This window comes from Bombus flavifrons, chromosome 5 (genome assembly GCF_040668555.2).
Source record: "Bombus flavifrons isolate JBK064 chromosome 5, iyBomFlav1_principal, whole genome shotgun sequence".
NCBI lineage: Eukaryota > Metazoa > Arthropoda > Insecta > Hymenoptera > Apidae > Bombus > Bombus flavifrons.
Genome location: NC_138446.1, coordinates 13117789 through 13136195, shown reverse-complemented (window position 1 = coordinate 13136195; position 18407 = coordinate 13117789). Strand labels below are relative to the sequence as shown.

The window sequence follows — 18407 nt, the reverse complement described above, 5'->3', positions numbered from 1 at the left end:
GAATAATTTTTACGGTATCGTAGACGTGCTGTTTCAGAAACCAGCCCTTGATGCGTTCATCTTTTTAACGAAATTTCTATTTCAGCTCACGCTACTTGGACAAGCATTGATTAATATACATGATATGCGTACGAACGCGTTGTTAAGCCTCTATTTTACAGGATATACGTAAGCTGCGATTATTTTCAAGCCTCAGGATAAATTGTTCCAACAAGACGCGTTAATCGCCGACCTCCTTTTACGACTAGATTAAAAATTTGAAATGACATGGTTATGCCCGTATTATAATGCATAAAGGATGGCCAGATGTTTATTGGAACTGTATTTGTACTGATAAGCGAGATACATCCCGAACGTTCCCTCAGGATATACGAGGATACGAGAGTCGTGTCGACTGGACGATATTGCTCGTAAGAATCCATACAGAACCGGTTATTCTCCTTAAAAACGAATCATCTACCCACACGTTGGAAACTGCGCTGAGATAACGTAGATATAAATACGAGCACCGTGGATCGTTGATTTAGCTTTTAATATTAAATTAAATACTTCTATTCAGTTTCTATTTAGTTAACACGAGAAAACACGAACAAATGAAATGGCAGGAAAACGAGTAAATACGACTACCACACGCATACTTCGTTTCAAACTATATAATTTTTATCTTTTATTTTCATCTGCTTGTACGCAATACACTTTTCTCCTTTCCACGGTATGTTCGGAAAAGATAAGACATAAGGCTACCATTTCTCGACAGTGTTTAAAATACTTACTCCTATATTTAACTTAATGGAGTTCACCTCTACACAAGGAAATAATAATTACATCTTCCATACGCCGACAAATTTCTTAAAGGAAATTTGTCTTCCATAGTGTTTATAACGTATATATATATATATGCTTAAATATATATTATGTAGATTAAATTTTTCAAGTTTCTCTACAGTATCGTAATTACTATTTAATCGGTAAGTTCAACAACGCAGTAAATCCGGACATTGGCCAGACATAATACATCGCCAACTTTTACTACAGCACTTTCCTATCTATATGGATATTTATTCGGCTCAACACCGGAAGTATTCATTACCACCTAATGATAAAATCCGCAATCGCTTAGTTGCCAACCCAATAGAAGAATACTAGCTGTAACGTACTTGTAACGACGACGGTAGTTTTGACGATTAGCATTGAAGCAATCAGCGTAGATAGCGTAAGAAACTAGCTAAAGAATAATTCGTAACCTGTTTTACGCGAAAGCGAAAGTATTCCGACGCCACAGATAAAAAATGTAAAATTGGTCAAGTAGTCGGCGTTAACGTTTCACGGGTCTTCAGTGTCCGCTTTTTTTGTTTCACCGTAATACATCGCTGTATCGATATCGCTGATATCTATCCAAACGAGATATTCTATGAATTCAGTAGTCGGCCGATACATCACGAGCTCGAGCAAATATCGACGGAAGAATGGTTTTCAAATCATTCGTATTCTGTGAAAGAGAAACGACGCGGCGGCCCATCGAGATTTACGGGCTTTTCTCTGCCGTAGATTCGTTGAGCGCAACAGCGTGTGAGATTTGTAGCGTGATATATCGGCGGTAGAAGGTCGGCTGATCAAAAAAAATTGAAATCCTTTCCGCGAGCTGAGCCTGCGATGGTAGGGACGCTGGATTCGCGTCAAACGAAAGAAAAAAGCGTTTCAATCTTACGAAGAAGGCTGGGATAGAGCGTTTCGCGAATATTTACGAGGGTAATATCAGGAATTAATGTCCTCGGCTGGTGTTGCGAACGGCAGCGCCATTGCTCTCACGTTTTGCAATTTCTGCCGACTTGTCTGCAACCGGCCGACATATTAATATGGCAAGATATGACGTGCCTCGGCTGTAAACATCATCTTTACGATGTCTTTGTCCGTCGTTTGTAAGCAAACGACGTTTCTTCGAATGGTGGTACGTCATCGAAAATACTATGAAGCTCGGAGCATCAAGGATCAGGCACCAAGGGCGTAAAACTTCTAAGCTTGCGCTTAGCGAAGTACACCCTTACGCGGATATCGGCAAGTGTCGCGAACCTAACGAGATAGAACGGTATTTGAAAGCTCTAAGCGGCTTAAACAGAGTTCGACGGTCAAATACGACAACTATAGACACTTGATTGGAAGCTCGATTGCGACTATCTACGACATTAATCGCTCGCTAATTGACATTTCTATTCAGACGTATAATACATAGAACGATAGGAAAGGAATTCTTAACTTCAAGGGTGGATCGTTACTCCAGATAAAAGAAAACGTGGTAGTGAATATCAGTTGAAAGATTAATGCCTGTGCGGTTACGAATAGACCGTACATTGTCGTGAGAAATTTGAAAGTGGAAAAATGCGCAGAATACAAACAATTTGCAAAATGGTGTAAGATATCCAAAGTATAGTAGTCTCTATAGATATTTAGCGAGAAAAACAATTTTCTAACCAGGTTTCATCTTCTCGGTTATATTCGTAAAAATGTGGATTTCCATAAAATCCCGTAGTCTATTTATAAATAATACACCTATTTCTGATCCGCAAATTTAAAAACGTGCTGAAAAAATTTGTCACGAAATTTACAGCTATGTTATTTACCGCGATTTCACGCTCAACTCACCTCGTCACGTGACACACGTGACAACGGCGATGAGTCGTCACATGCCGAAATAAAATCTATTAATTAGCAAACTTGTTATCGACTCGATACGTTGCTGCTTTAGTTCTACAAGTTGTTAACGCGACTGGTCGATCACGTTTCAAGAATTTCATATGCAACTCGCGTGAACGGGCACGCACACAAACGCTGCTTGTGTTTCGTGCAGTCGCACGATATTGACACGTCGCGGAGACAATTAATGCAGACACAGGCATGTAGATACGTATGCACCCGTATACGTAGCTACGGCCAAAGGGGAAGGGGGTTCCGTTAATTACTCAAGCTTCTGGCTTCCATATCCGATGGGAGACCCTCGAGGATCGATATCCGATTTCTCATCCCTGCTACTTCAAGCGTCAAGCACGCACTTCTGAAAAGTGATAGGATTCTTGGAAAATGTAACGAGATTCTTATCTCCAATACCATGCACAAGTATTGAAGCGACGTACATATGTTACGCGATACGCGTATGACGAAACGCATGCACGATACGTTTACAAACTACACGTGCAACTCAATTTGATTAATTAGAACGTATCGTTAAGACGAATATTTTCACATCGTCCTGATAAACTCCGAGTTTATATTTAAAATGGAGTGTCCTATACCTTTCACGCTAGTAACCCATAATTCGTTTATACGACTAAACGTTTAACCGCTGGAATTTCCCCCTTCCAAATGATACTCAACATCTCTGACTATCCATAGAGATTTTCCACAGCGATAATATATCGACTAGATCTAATATCTCTTACGAAACACGTAATACCACGGTAGATAATAGCTGCTTAAAAAGCGAGCTTCTAAATTTCCTATTCAAACGAAAAATACTTCACCTCGGAGCTGTGTTTGTCGGCGGGGAAAAATCGCGAAGAATACTGCCTTCGCCAGCGAGCTGTTTTCAGCGCTCTCGTGGCGCGGCATACGTAACGTCGATCGTCCATAAAAAATCGAGATCGTTAACGAGTTAACGGCGATAAATAACAGAGTTGGACGGCGGAGCAACGCGTAAAATTACGGTTTTACCTGAACGAGACGAGTAGTCTGGAGACTGGAGAGGCGTAGCTGCGAGGTGAGTTCGTGAAAGCGCGAACGACGCAGGCACCCCACCTCGAAGCCCGATCGTGTCTTCGTGGCCAGATCTAATTGGTCGGTGAATTCGAAAAATCGGCGCGGATCGAGCCCGCTAGTTTCGAAGCAATTAGAAGGAATGTCGCCGGGTGCCGTGGCGTCGATAGGCATCTGGCGCAGCTTTTATCTGCCCGAGAGTCCAACCTAACCCCGGTGTTCTGCGCTTAGGCAAAAGTGCCGTTAGAAACTCTCCTCTCCTATGTGCTTAACTATATCGGACTATGGCGCGCCATTTACGTGGATAGTTCTGCACCTAGCGCAGATAACCGTAGCCAGAGGTCAACCGATGTCACGGACTGATTCAACTAATTGCCATACTTTCCACCGCGTCTTCCTTCCTCGTTTTGTACTTTGCCCCCCTTCTCAATCGCGCCCCCGACTTTCATATTTTCCTGTACAAAATCGCGAATGGGATTTGTATCTTGTTGGAGGTTTGTCATAAGCAGACTCTTAATGCGATACGAAAAACGCGACGCGATAGTTGACGTGGTTCACCGAAAATAAGAGAACGAGCAGATGTACGTGTTAATCGAGTAAGTAGAGAAGACGAAGAAGAATAAGAATGAACAGAAGTTGGATCTTTTAACGGATTTAATTTTAAGGAATCTGAAAATTACGAAGAATAGACGATCGCATGGAAGGTCGGTAGCGTACATTTCCGAATATAAATATTTTATGAAAAATAAAAAATCGATCCATTGCTTGTATGTTTAATTTATCTAGTGTTTCTCATATTTGATTCCATTTTTCTTTTTTTTTTTTTTTTGCAAAATTAGGACATAAATAACACTTGTTAATTACAGATTCAACCGGTTCGCGTGAAACCTGAACTGCATTTAGCGAAGTTTTTCTAATAATTAAAGTATCGTGTTGAACAGGATTTCTGGCTATATTTTCATATATGTACATCGGCAGCCATTTCTATGCTATCCGAGATTTTCGCATTTTAGGAACCGACATAAATGTATATTATAAATAAGCTCAATTCGGATTTAGTATATTTAACGCGACTGAATAGTTCGCGTGAATGAATCTGGTAATTTATACACGGTATTAGGGGTAATTGCATGCTTAACCAGTTCTTTTGAGGACCAGTTTGCAACGACAGTGAAAGCCCCACACAGAAAACCTCGTTGGAAGCTGCCACGATCTTTAGGCGGATGATTTTTCAACCGTATAGAAACGATAAACCGTATACAAATGCAAATTGCGGCAACGTGCATGGAAATTTTACCTATCAAAAGCGATCATTCTTGCTAGATATCGCTTGCAATAATATTTGCAATTTGTTAAGGAAATATAGCTCGAGTAAAAAGAATTCGAAAAGTATCACATTTATGCACCTATTATTCAAAATTGATGATCATTGTTACGAGGCAATAAGATTTGAAATGGTATATTTTAAAACGTGGGATATATAATCCAACGTTTCAGATATCGCTGCACGAGCATCTTTCAGAAGTATATATGTATATATGCGCACGCCTGTGTATGTGTACTACGCTTCTGAAAGGTTAAACTAATAAAAAAGGTAAGTGCTTTTCCAAATAAAACGTCGGTAACATTTGTCTTGCTCTAATTCGATTTGCTCTTAAAGAAAGGCAAATATACAATATGTTAACGAAATAAGGCTTGTACGTCGCTGGACAAAAATTTGCATGAAAATGTAGCTAAATTGAATATCTCAACAGAAATATCTGCTTAAAATCCGAGGAAAGGCTCTGATGTATTCACCGGCATGGTAGAAGCAAAGGAGCATAAGATCGTTAAGTTTGAATAAAATTAGCATATTAAATAAGCTGAAAATTAAGATGTAAATTATAGCGAAACATAATTGTCGAAAAATAAAAAAAAGAAGAAAAGATAAACGAGGTATACAACTATGGTATACTTGGAAAAATAACAAACGCTTGATCATCCGTTGAAGTAATTCATCTGCAATTAAATGAACGTAAGAGAAACAGCACAACGTTGTGATATAAATCTGCGTCGAGTAGTAAGGTATATAAGAGAAGGTTCGCGTGACAAGCGTGTTACTCGAATGCTTCGCGTGAATAGCTAATTCATTCGTGGTATTAGGAAATGTTGTGTGTCATCGGTGGATACGAGCCAAATGTAAAGTTATTTTGAAATTAACTAGATACGTCAATTTCGTATAAAGGATTGCGCGTTTACACATTTGCGAAGAAGATCGGTTTAAGTGCAACGACCTGATAAGTTGAGATTACGCGGAAACCGTTCAGTTTTATCTAAAATAATAAATTTTGTTGTTCTTAGGAAGCACATGTAATCGATAATAAGATTGAGCTACCGTAGAATAAAAAAAATAAAGCACACGGTCATCATCGTTAATTATGGTTCGTTAATTAAAAAGATTAGCCACTAAAGTTATGGATCAAAGAGATATGGTAAAATCGTTAGCTCTAGGAATTTTGCCGACGCGTTAAAACACATATCGTACGTGTGAAAATATGAATAATTTTAACCGCGTTTTTAGTTTCTTTGGCAAGCCAGATACGCAAAATTCGACAGGTGTGCGCAGTCTTTCGCGACTGGCTGCATAACGAAACCGCATAGAACGAGGTAAAAGTATAAATGGGTTTCGATGCACGCCAGACACTCGTGTTTAAGACTTCCACGTATCAAGAGCGTGCATCTCAGGATCCCGATGATTTACGCGAAAAAGCCTCGATAATTAATTCGGAGTGGAATAATTACTCTTCGCGAGGAGGCTATAAGGCCGATTCTCGAGTGGTTGAAAGGAGCACGAGGAGAAAGTACGTTAAGCCGAAGGAGCCGTTGCACGTTGTTCCAGAGCACGAGATAAATTTAGATAATCTCGAGAAAAAGGACGGTGTTCTACCAGGAAGGCCGACGCACTATTCCACGCGGACGATATTATTATCACAAGCGTCCAGAGCACCGCTTATTATTCCCCACGTTGAGAAACGCAAGGACGCGGGACAAGCGTTTATTACACGCGGGTGTATTCAGCCTTCCGATGACTAACGTCGCTTAATATACATCGCCATTTGACAAAAGAAAACTGCCTTCTGATCGGGCAATATTTTTCCTTTCCGAATATTTTTTTAGGTATTAAAAGGTCGCGTAAATTGAACAGAACTCGCGAGCAATATCGAGTTAACGAAATCCAGCTGAGACCTTTTCCAAGAATCGCTTCGACTCGAATAAAAACAATCATCGATTGCCTATAATCATCGAACTCGTAAATATTGTTTCGTCTTACGAAAATAATCGAGTTCAAGAAACTGTACGCGATCTATAACGTGAGATCGCGAACGAAAAAATCTCTACGAGAATTAATTACAAGCTTATTACATTTTTACCTAATAACGAAACAAACCCACGTATTTAGTATTTATATTTTCGTTTTCTTATCCAAAAGAAACATGAATTTCTATAAAAATCCACAGTCATAAACGTAACAACAAGTCAGTCCAGTTAGGCAAGAATATATCGGTACTGTTAGATGTAATTTCGATCTATTTATAAAACTGGTTACAAAAAGCATTAATTTTCATCAGAAAGACATCGCGTCCACGATCTTGCGTTGCGCACTGTAATTTTCTCGTGACTGTCGACCGACTCACGTGATATTACCGCCTTTTCATCATAGCCAAGATAATTTTGAAGAAACATTAAAGTAACATCGATAAGTGAATATCGTTGGAAAAAATTGCCGGTCGTACGCGTTTTACGTGTAACAGGATGCAGAGGGTTTGATTTAAGGAACGGCAAATACCTAAGTGAACCACCGAACAAAAAGGTTGGTCGGCCGCGAGTTCTCAGGGCACGACCGGATCTTCGCTTCGAAACGATCGAACGCCGCTCTTTGTTCGCGACAAGAGACCGTCCAAAGGTTACACTTAATTATGACATTCGGGGAGGCACGTTTTGCCAGCGGGAAGTGACTTTCCCTCGAGTGTTTGTATTACGAAGAATACGTTCGAGTATTCGAGAAGTTCGAGTAACAGTTTTATCACGTGTACACTTACGATATATACCTTCGGCAAAGTAATCGACAAATATACAAGGAATTTTTAAAATATTACAAATCCATGTAAAATATTTGGTGATCTTGTTCGTCGATGTTACTCGATAGATTACCTTGTTCTTATAAATTTTCATTTAACATTCCTACTATATCGAAATGTATTAAAATCGATACTATTTTGACAATAATCACAGGTTTGATTAAAGCTTTCTGCCAACGATACGAGTGGTTTGTAACGAATAAAATTTTGCCATTATTAATCGATTACTTGAATCGATTCGAATCTTAATTAAATTTGTGCCATACAATTGTACGGATAATTAAATATAAAGGCAAGAAGTGAGAGGGTCTAAAGGATCGTTCAGTCTCCTCGCGTTGACTAAAATAATCGAGTCCTTTTGTTCGATGAGCCTCGTTCGACATATTCAAACGTTGCGTAACGCGAGGACCATGCGTTTTAATTACAAAGCTCTCTATCTGCCCTTCTAACGAGTCGTGTCAAATCAGCGAAACAGAGTTCGCGGCGTTTTCCGAACATCGCGTACCGATCGGCTTTCGTTGAAAAGCAGGAAATTCAAAGGCGAAACGTTACAGAGGCAACGGTGACATAGCATTGAGCGCCGCGTAATCGTCGGATCGATCTTTCGACGTCGAACTACGCACTTTAACGAGGCGATCGCTAACAGGAGCGAAAACGTACTCGAGAATCTATTTCTGCGGCCATTCACATCGAAAACATGGACTCACGCTCGTCTCTCCGATGTCTTTGAACTCGTTCGCTAAATAAAGAGAATTTCAGCTAACAAACGAAGGGAAAGGGAGACGACGACGACGACGACGACGAAACGAAGGGAGAGGAACGATGGGCCCCGCGTGAAATAATCGCACGAGTCGCGAATAATAAATCAAACGGGTCGACTTACAGGCGTAGTCGGTGAAAAAGGAGAGACGAAAGGGCAAGGAAAAAGGAAATACGCGAGAAAGAAAGAGAAAGTATCTGTTCGGTATCGCGACCCGTGCTGTGCCACGTGCTTCGCGAATAACCGACCCGTGCTCAGCTTCTTTTTTTCTTTTCTTTGTCCTTTTTTTTCTCTTCCACTAGTTTCTTCCGTTTCTTGTTTCCTTTAATACGCCACGATACACTTTATTTTCTCCTACGTTTTTCGTTAGATGATTAATCTTTCGGTCGAACGTTCCTTCCGTTTCATAAATCTTGCGAGAACGTTCGTTCGACAATCGGTAGATACCGGCAGCTTTGTCGCTAATCGATATTCCTCTGTTAGAAAGCGCAGCTACGTATACGAGACAAACGATGCGATGCGATTGTAATTACCGCGATACGATTTATTGATACTTACGTCGACGTTTCTCATTTTATCAGCCTTAAATATCTGCCAGTCCTTTAAATTCTTCCTATTTTACATACGGCTCGTTCAATGACCGACTATATACAAACTTATTATCATCTCACTGTTCGAAACAGACATATCTTTCGCGACCAGACTTTTTCGTTAAAATACCATCGATCGTATTTTAATCGATCGTTATCTGATATTCGTATACTTGTATTTTAATTTTAGCTTTTTAATCACGTATTTAACTAAAAATGGCGCACTACCGTTCCGCAAGAACCGTTTGATTCGCATCTGTTCGACACATCGCAACGAGCACAAAGCAACGGAACACTTGGCCGAGCTATACGGGCAAAAATATCGAGGTTGCAAAGCGAAACACGAATTTTGTACGCGAGCATTGTATCGGCGTTATCACGTCCGCGGGTACGCGACGAAGGTCGTGTTACAAAATATGAAACTCCATTGATTCCGGGGAGGACACATGAACCAGAACAAAGGCAGCCATTTAATAGGAACTTGATGCATTTGAATTGCACAGAAATCGAGTTGCTTCGCGTGGAGCGAAGTTTATTCGAAAGGCGTCGTGCCAACAGACCGGTTCTCCCACGGAACAGCCAGGACTTCGTTTACGACAGAATTTCGCAAAACCGATTTTTTAGCTCCATTGTGTGATACACCGTCGGAGCATTGGCTCGACGAGTTAGCTTCATCTGGCAAAAATAACATAAATACGACGTTTGTCTATGCCTTTCGCTCTCTAAAAGGAAACTTTGGTTTTCGTCGATCGAATGCCAGGTGCGTAGAATTCGAGGGTCGTGGGATTCGTGGTCCCTAAAAATTATTAGGGTCTCCCCAACTCGTCCCTTCTAATGCCGCCTAAGCTTTTTTTCACCCCCGAATTCGGCTCGTCTCAGAATCGTCTTTCTAAGCTGCTATAACGTTAACGTTTTGATCGAACGTACAAGTTATAGCTATTTTTTATTATTATTATTATCACTATCATCATCATCATCATCATTATTATTGTTATTATTATTATTATTATTTTCGACGATATACTTTGGTTCAGATTTATATCGACAAACATCGTTGCGACCAATTCTTTGTTAAACAAGATTTTTCTAGGTAGGTGTAACAATGATCGAAGCAATTTCGACGTAACGTTATTGTTCGTATTACGTGTATTAGACGAGCACTACGAGAACACCAGAAGTATCGTAAAAATGTTTCGAATAGATAACGGAACATTATCGTCGACGTACGATTTGTTATACACGCGACAGAAGTCGTTTCACGCGTGTTAAGAGACAGATATTTTTTCGAAGAAGCGTAAGAATATGTAGTTGGTTGATCGACGTAACTAAAAATACAGCGTTGCATTGAAACGAGTGTCCTTTGTAAAGCAAGAAATCAATTAAAGGATGAAATTAGTTCTAGATTACAGTTCGTTCTACGCCACTTGATTTTGCGCGCACATACTGTACGCGGAATATTCTTAATCCAAACTGGATTTTCACGTTTCAAGATTTGTTCGGTAATCGGATATCGATCGTCGGACAATATTCGATGTCTGTCCTTATCCTTTTATTAACGATGATTTGCAACGCGAATACTGGCAACGGACATTGGCGTCGATCGACAGAAAAATCCCCCTTGCTAAGAAATAACAGTATAGGAGTTTCTTCTTTTTTCTTTTTTTTGTCGATCGTGTGAAACGCAGGTGATCTACAACTGGAAAGATGCCGTGACAGAATGTTCTCATCGAATCGCGTGTTCGCGTCGGAGGTTCTCGTACAGAAGGTGTCGAGGTGCGACCTGCAGTCAAGGCCTAACCGGTCTTCGGGGCCCCGTGGCGATGGCCACTCGGAACACGAGGCGGGGTATCTGGTTTTGAATTTTTCCTTTCTCAATATAGATCGTGACCGAGCATGTCTTATTCGTCTGTATCGCGTAATTATACACGCCGGGTGATTCTCATTTTTACAGTTCTTTCCGTTCGCTCTCCTCTAAGATCACTTAACTTTACGAGAATACTTCTCGATACTTGAAAATTTAGTTGCTACCGATTCGTATATATTTTGTTACTCGAGTTACTCTGTTATCTGCTGTTACTCGAGCGAAAAATTATAGGCAATGCGAAGAATCGATGAACTCTTAACGTATAAACCGGCGATTTGCGACTGGCGTGTCGCGAGAATTTTTCAAACGTGCAATACCCGATTGTTTAGTCAGAGACACTGACATTTTCTCCATTGGATGATCAAGTAATAACCAGGTATACGATCGTCCGGTGTGAGCACTCGGTGTCGAAGCAAATACAAGGTATCTCGTGGGTGCGGCCAAATTTTAGTAATTAGTTTACGCGTTGTGAGATAGAAAAGCTTGAAAATCATTGGTACAAACTATTTGACTTCCGACGAGTCCAGACAAATGGAATTCAAACAGAGTATTGTTTACGAGGAGCAGGTCGTTTTCCTTCTTGTCGTAATAAATTCACCATGCTGCAATTCGCGTAAATGTTAGTCGTAAAACGTTTAACGTTCGAAGGCTATAGTTAATCCGAACCACAAGACGTATTCGTTGCCGTGATACGGGTAGATCGTGAAATCCAGAAGCCGCGTGGAAACATAGAACACACTTCAGCTTGCAAGGCGGTCATCGTGAAAGTTCAATCCGCAAACTAAGTATGTATTATACATACGTAAGATCGCATGGTAATCTATTCGGTCGAGGAGGCATCGCGTTAGCCGATCGTGAGTCGAAGCGAACAAAGATATTTAAACACGTCGTACATAATTTATTTGGAATCCGGCTTGGTTGGAATTCACGAAGAAAAATCGGAGGAAACGCGAGGAAGGAGGTGGGAAAGATTCGCAAACGAAATAACCGGTTTTCGGTTGGTGGAAGTATCGGGAGAAGTGGCGGCGAAAGGGTCGAGAAACTGAAATCGAATCACGAAGAACGATACCTGTGCGCTTCCGGTGAATTTGGCAAGCTGCGTGCCTTCCTGCTGGCCCCGCCGCTACTTCCGCTGTTTCCCATTTTGCAGCGATTTCCAGGCTAGTTTGGTCGTGTCTCCGCGCGATCCGAAATAGTAGCACTTCTTGCGTGCACTGACACTTCTGACGGTCAAAAGTGTCCCGATGAATCAACCGGTAGACGCGACGCGACGCAACGCAACGCGCTCGCTTTGGTAAATAAACAAATAGGTAGGGACAGCTTTTAGCAACGTTTCAACTTGCTCGAAAAACGAACGTTCGGTCGCGTCGCTCTTTGCCAAATTCTCTGTCGCGTGCGTGGATCGATGAACGCGGAGGAAGAACGCGATCGGAAAGAGAATCGCGGCCAGTGATTCATTCGGTTGGTCGTTCGATATCGCTCGCGATATCTTTCGCTTTTAACTTCGATCTTTCGTTTAGGTTCGTCGAATCGACGATTCGCACGCTTACAATTTCTTCTTACACCGTTACACTATTGTTAGGCTTTATGATTCGTTTCCTGCATCTTGATTCATATACGTTGGCTGCGTTCGCGCAAATATACAGCACCGTTCGCTGCGATTAGTGGGATTCACGCGAATCCATCATCGCCGTTCATTCGACCGTTGATAAACGATTTTACGACTTTAGCCGCGCTCGTAATTTATAATTACTCTCATCCGTAAATCTCTCGATGTAACGAATCGCATGGTCGGTCGAAGCTGGCGATCCTGCGGTTTCGCTCGAGTCGCTAATTCGAGAGAACCACCGACGACAACCGGTACATCTTTACCGATTTTCTCGAAGCGGTTACTATATTTATCTCTCGATGAACCGGTTATTAACGGAGCGATGTTGATTCCCTTAGCGACCAAGCAAACAACATTTCAGGAAGCGTCGTTGCGCACGCAACCGTACATCGTTTTGCAGTTTGTTTGGCAAAAACCATCTCATTGTTTCTCGATCACCCGCTACGAATCGATCGTCGAACCGTCGATCTCGTTGTCTCGGTGCAACCGTGAGAACCGTGAGCGAATCATCGCGCACATCGACCCAATATTCTCGAAACGAATCGACGTACGGATCCTTTTCGAAGCAAGCATATTTCTCAACGTGTTGTTTCGCTCTTTGTTTACGTGGGCCAGTTCTCTTGATTCGCACGATCCACGAACAGAAACAGGAATCGAAAGCGGTCGTCCCGAACGGAACCTCGTTCACTACACTACACTTCCACCGAAGCAACGACGATGCCTTATGGCGAGCTGTTCCACGGTCATACTGTGGCCATGGTGTGTAGGCATCGTTGATGGCCCGTTTCAAACTGAGGCCCGCCGAGAGAGAACCATTCCTGTTCCCATAGCACGTGGCTTCTCTCTTTCGCTCTCTCCCTCTCTCGCCCTTGCCCCCACTATTCATTCGAGCAATCCCCATCGCGTTCTCTCTCTCTCTCTCTCTCTCTCTCATTTTCTGTTCCCTGTTCTCTTCCCCGCTTCTGGTTACCCCAGACTCTCTCGTTCGTTCTTCCTCCCTTTCTCTTCTCTGGATCCCCATACAGATGCGATATACCTTCCCTTTAGCAGGGTCTCTGGTATACACGTTTCATCTCTTCTTCGCAATATTCCTATCTATCCGTTTCTCCTTCGTCCTCGCACCAAGCTTCTCCGTTCGTGTTCTCTCTATCTTCCGTTCTGTCTTCTTCTCTCCTTCCATTCTCCACCCTCTCTATTCTTCACGACGTGAAAGCCCAGGCTCATCCCTCCTCGTCTGTTCGCTTTCACCCCCATGAACCCCTCTTCGTTCTTCGCCCTCGAATCGTCCGACAACCGCGTTTCGCTCTCTTCGCCTTCCCGTGTTGTTCGTCGTTCTCTCTATCCCTCTCTTTCTCTCTCTCTCTCTCTCTCTTCCTCTCGCTCTCCCTTTATCTTCTATACACCAGTACCCCACAGCCTCCGTGGATTTCCCCACTGCATCCATGCGACCAATCGCATCGCACCACTTCCGTAAGAGCCGGCCAATCCCACACGAGCGCTTACCATTCTGGATTTTTCAATCATTTTTATGATAATGCTGGCATAGCTGGAGCACGTGCACGCGCACAGTATTGTACCGAGACTCAACAATACACCCTGTGTACGCCAGTATGAGCCTCGTACGCAAAGAGTTGAGCGCGTGTCTCCTCTGCTTGCACGCAAGCGTGTGTACAAATCGTATAAACGGTGCACGAGTAGCTTTCTACAGAGTGGCTCGAGAAGTCCACTTAATTACAGATTCGAACGTCTCGTACGGTTTCATGGGTTCGTACCGATAGCCGACGACGATAGTTCGCATCCCTCCCATCCACGCATTGGTATCGTATATCGTAGCGGAGTAACACGGTTTCGCCAGACTAGTGAATTTTTCGTGATTAAATTAATCGATTATATCGATTATTTTTTTTTTTCTGTGTGTGTTTTTAGAAGTACGATATAGAATTATTAGTTTACGTTTCGGATACTTTAGTTGTTATACTTGATCCTCGTCGGCCCCTTAGCGTCAAACAAACATTAGATGAATTAGGTTGATTAATAAGCTTCGTGCAAGCTTGTTTGAAAGAGCACATTATGTGTTACGTATGGAAACATACTACTCGAGAGTTCGTAAACGTTTGTAAATATGATAAGCGTGTAAATATATCGCCTTTGACAAGAAATTCACATACACGTGACCCTGCTGTATCAGATCACAACTTTGCATATTCTTTAATTACAAATAAAAGATATCAAATTTTGTGCAAACGCAAAATTTGCCGCATCAGCATCGTGCCAGGGTATTTGTCGTAACGCGTCGAATTGACAAGCAACGACCGAGAGTTAGAAGTCGATGAATCGAAACTTGCGTGAATAACAAACGTACGTTCCCTCTACTTGTCTTGTTCGTACGAGATGCTGCCAAATGAGATATTTGTAAATATTTAGAAAGTATGAACCAAGTAGCAGAAAGATCAAAGGGTATACGGAAAAGACAGAACTCTTATTTAAGGAGCTTTCGTGACGGGTAATATATCGGCTGGAAAATATGGAATAGAATTTTTTGGTTACCCGTTATATTCTTGTTATACGGGCCAGAGCCATAATACACCCACGTTGGCTGGTTTGTGTTGCGGGGGGAGTTTCGATGTATACGTGTGGTTATATTGTGTGGCGAGCGTAACACAACGACCACGGTCTACACTCAGTCGTGGGCATAATGGAGCATTGTTAATATGTTAATGTCGAGCGTTCCTAAAGGTTCCGACGGTTTACGTTTCTCCATTCCGCCGAAGAATCGTTACACGGTCCATTAGACGACGAACCTCGCATTCCACTCGCCACGAATTTCCCTGCGGGATCCTCCTTCTTCCATTTTGCTCGAACGTTACGATTTTCCATTAATTCGTTTCAACTATCTTGCACGTGTTGGCGCGAGTACAATTTTTCGGACGCAAATAGAGAAAAGAGAGAAATAAACGTTTCTATTCGAACGCTATCGATTTTCCGATAAAGACGGAAATGCAAATTACGAGGGACGTCGTAATACGAAGTTTCTTAAAACGGCCGGTTTGAAATATCGAGCAACTGTAGGAAAAATTGTCGCCGGGATACGTAACGAAGATTAATATCGTCTCGTTCGTTCGGTGAAAAGCACAACCTCCGCGAAAAGTCTGCCCCGCGTAGGCGTGAGTTTGCGCGTGGGTTTAAAAATAACGACCTTGACAGTCGCGACTCACGGGAAACGGGAATTAAGAAAAACGGCAAGTCAGTGGGGCTCCTTGGTGTTCTCTGGCGAGCCGCGGGAGCAATTAACCGCGGACGGGAGTAATTAAAATATTTGAAACTCCGAAGAGCCCGCAATTACGTTACTACGCGAAATACAGCTGTGTAAAACACAGTCGTGCCACTTCCTGCATGTATATAGCGTGATATTCGCGTTCGTTCGGTGGTGTGAGCACGCGTACAGCTTGATTAACGCGGACGTTAATGAGCACGCCGTCAGGTCGTTCGTCTGACGGGACGTCGGTATCGATTCGAACTCGCCAAGAATAAAAGTACGATGAGATCTAAGTGCGCGAAAATTTTCCCGTAATGAGTCGAAAGCACGACACGAACGTTTACTTATCGCGATGTATGCCGATCGATAACGATGAGATGAAAATTGAAATTGAGATTGAACGCCGATGGTCACTGAAAATTTACCTCTCGATACGAGAGAGCTCGATACAAATGTCTTTTATGCGATTTCCTGTCTTCTAAATTAACAAACATGTAACTTTATAAATATAACGAATATTTTCGTAGTTTCACGCTACAGTGACGTTTGTAATGTGGAAATTGTTCGTCGTATTTCTTTTTAGCGATAAGAAAGGTAAAAGGAAAGAAGGCCATCTACTTGAAACTACTGGTCGATCGTATCAGAAAATTCGGATGTACAGTTTACCTTCGAAACGAGGCTAAAAATCATTGGCGAAATCCATAAACGAAATGTATTCAATATCCGATCAAATCAGTTAAAAATATATTAAAGAACTACGTGCATTATCCTTTTTAGAAGATATTCTTCCTTTGCATTTGATGGTAACGTTTCGATAATTCCGAATTTATCTGCAATCGATATGATACACAGTTATCGACTGTTAGTACAAGAAATCTAACTTATCCGCGGTAGATACAAACCACTGGAATTATCTACATCGACAGTCGGTAAGAAGAAATCTGCGTTGAAACTTACCTAGGCATGTCTTGAAGCTGTTTGGCTCTCTGCTTGTATCGCGAGAGGGCGTAAAGAAGGGCGAGGACCGGCCAGAGGGTTGATCCTGCAGCCAATTCGCCAGGATTCACGGAGCCCACGTCCGCCCCAAGAGCTTGGAGCGCTCCTAAGCACAGGCTCACGTTCTCGACCTGCGCAACACACGTAAAACCTCGTCATCGATCACGCTATGAACCGATGTGTACTCGTGTACACCATGCGAATCGATCGAAAATTTCTTTCTTTTTTTCCTTCCTTTCAACAGATCCCCAAGGATATGCCCGTAGCTAGTCGGTGGCCTAAGTCGAAAGACAGTTGCGTAACGCGCGCTTTCAATTTAAATTCGCCTTATCCAATATTACATTTGGCGCGGTGAAGGATGTCGATGCAGAATTCGATCCAGTCGATGTTGAAACATTATCTAGGACTGTGGTCTTACATTCCGTTTGTAATTGGATTCACAACTGCGAGAGAAAAGATCTCTGATGACTGACGTGACAGTTCAATGGGACTGAAATATCGGTTGACGCTCTAAGCTCTTTACTCCAAATGGATTCCGTTTCTTTCGTAGTTGTCAGATTTCTTACTTCTTTCGTTAAATCGACGAAAATACTATGTAAAATAGGGAAAGTAAGAAACGAAAGAAACCAAGTAATTAACAATAAAAAAATGAAGAATTTACGTTGCATTAATTTATATACATAATTTTCTCGTGAAATTTGAGAAAGCACGAGTATATTAAGTAGAGAAAGCGAGATGAAATATGTAATTTATAATGAAAGAGTGTACAATTTACGTTGCCTCGATTATCAACGATTCAATTAAGAAACCAAGGATTAAAAATTAATCTATACATTTCCACCAAAGTAAATTCTACTCGCACGATATTTACGAGTTGAATAACGATACCAAACGTAACATATATCTATTTGGTACATTTCGTGAAAAATTAATATTCCGCCATAAGCGGTAGCAAAAGTGTCAAACGTTCCATCTATTGGCTTGGCAATTAAGTGATTGCGGATTTTTTCAATACCATCTAATGACAAAAACCGCAATCACTTAGTTGCCAAGCCAATAGAATGGACGTAAACCAGACGAAAGGGGAAAGTGAGAGGAAAGTACGGGTTAACGTCGTCTCTGGTGTCGTTTGGGAGCAATAGTCGAGAATCCAAGACACGGTAGACGTATCGAGGTGACTGGTGCATATCGGCATACATAGTTTCGAGGGTAGAGCAACGCGAGGAAGGTACAGGAGCGTGGTGTAGGTGTACATAAAGGACGCGGCAGCACGGTGTACATATACGACACAACATTCTACGAAACGTGACCGCCGTGACCATGGCTACCTTGTGCTAGCACGCGTGCCGGCCTGCCTCTTTTGTTTCCATTGTTCTTAAGAGCCACGGCGGCTCCGGCTTTTACCCAGAAAACAAACCGTACTATACTGCACACGCTGCACACACGGGGTGGTGAGAGGTATACACG

At 42.1% G+C, this 18407-nt stretch overlaps 1 protein-coding gene across 8 annotated transcripts in view; it reads right to left on the bottom strand.

The window, feature by feature from the left end:
- sick (sickie) overlaps positions 1 to 18407 on the bottom strand; it is a 193147-nt gene that overhangs the window by 103976 nt on the left and 70764 nt on the right. For 7 of the 8 annotated variants that reach the window (XM_069112536.1, XM_069112538.1, XM_069112533.1 and 4 more), the window contains one exon: positions 16902 to 17071. In XM_069112536.1, the coding sequence (XP_068968637.1) occupies positions 16902 to 17071 (170 nt within the window). Of the gene's footprint in view, positions 1 to 12148; positions 13466 to 16901; positions 17072 to 18407 lie in introns of those variants that run through there. The other variant, XM_069112539.1, reaches the window with a different exon arrangement.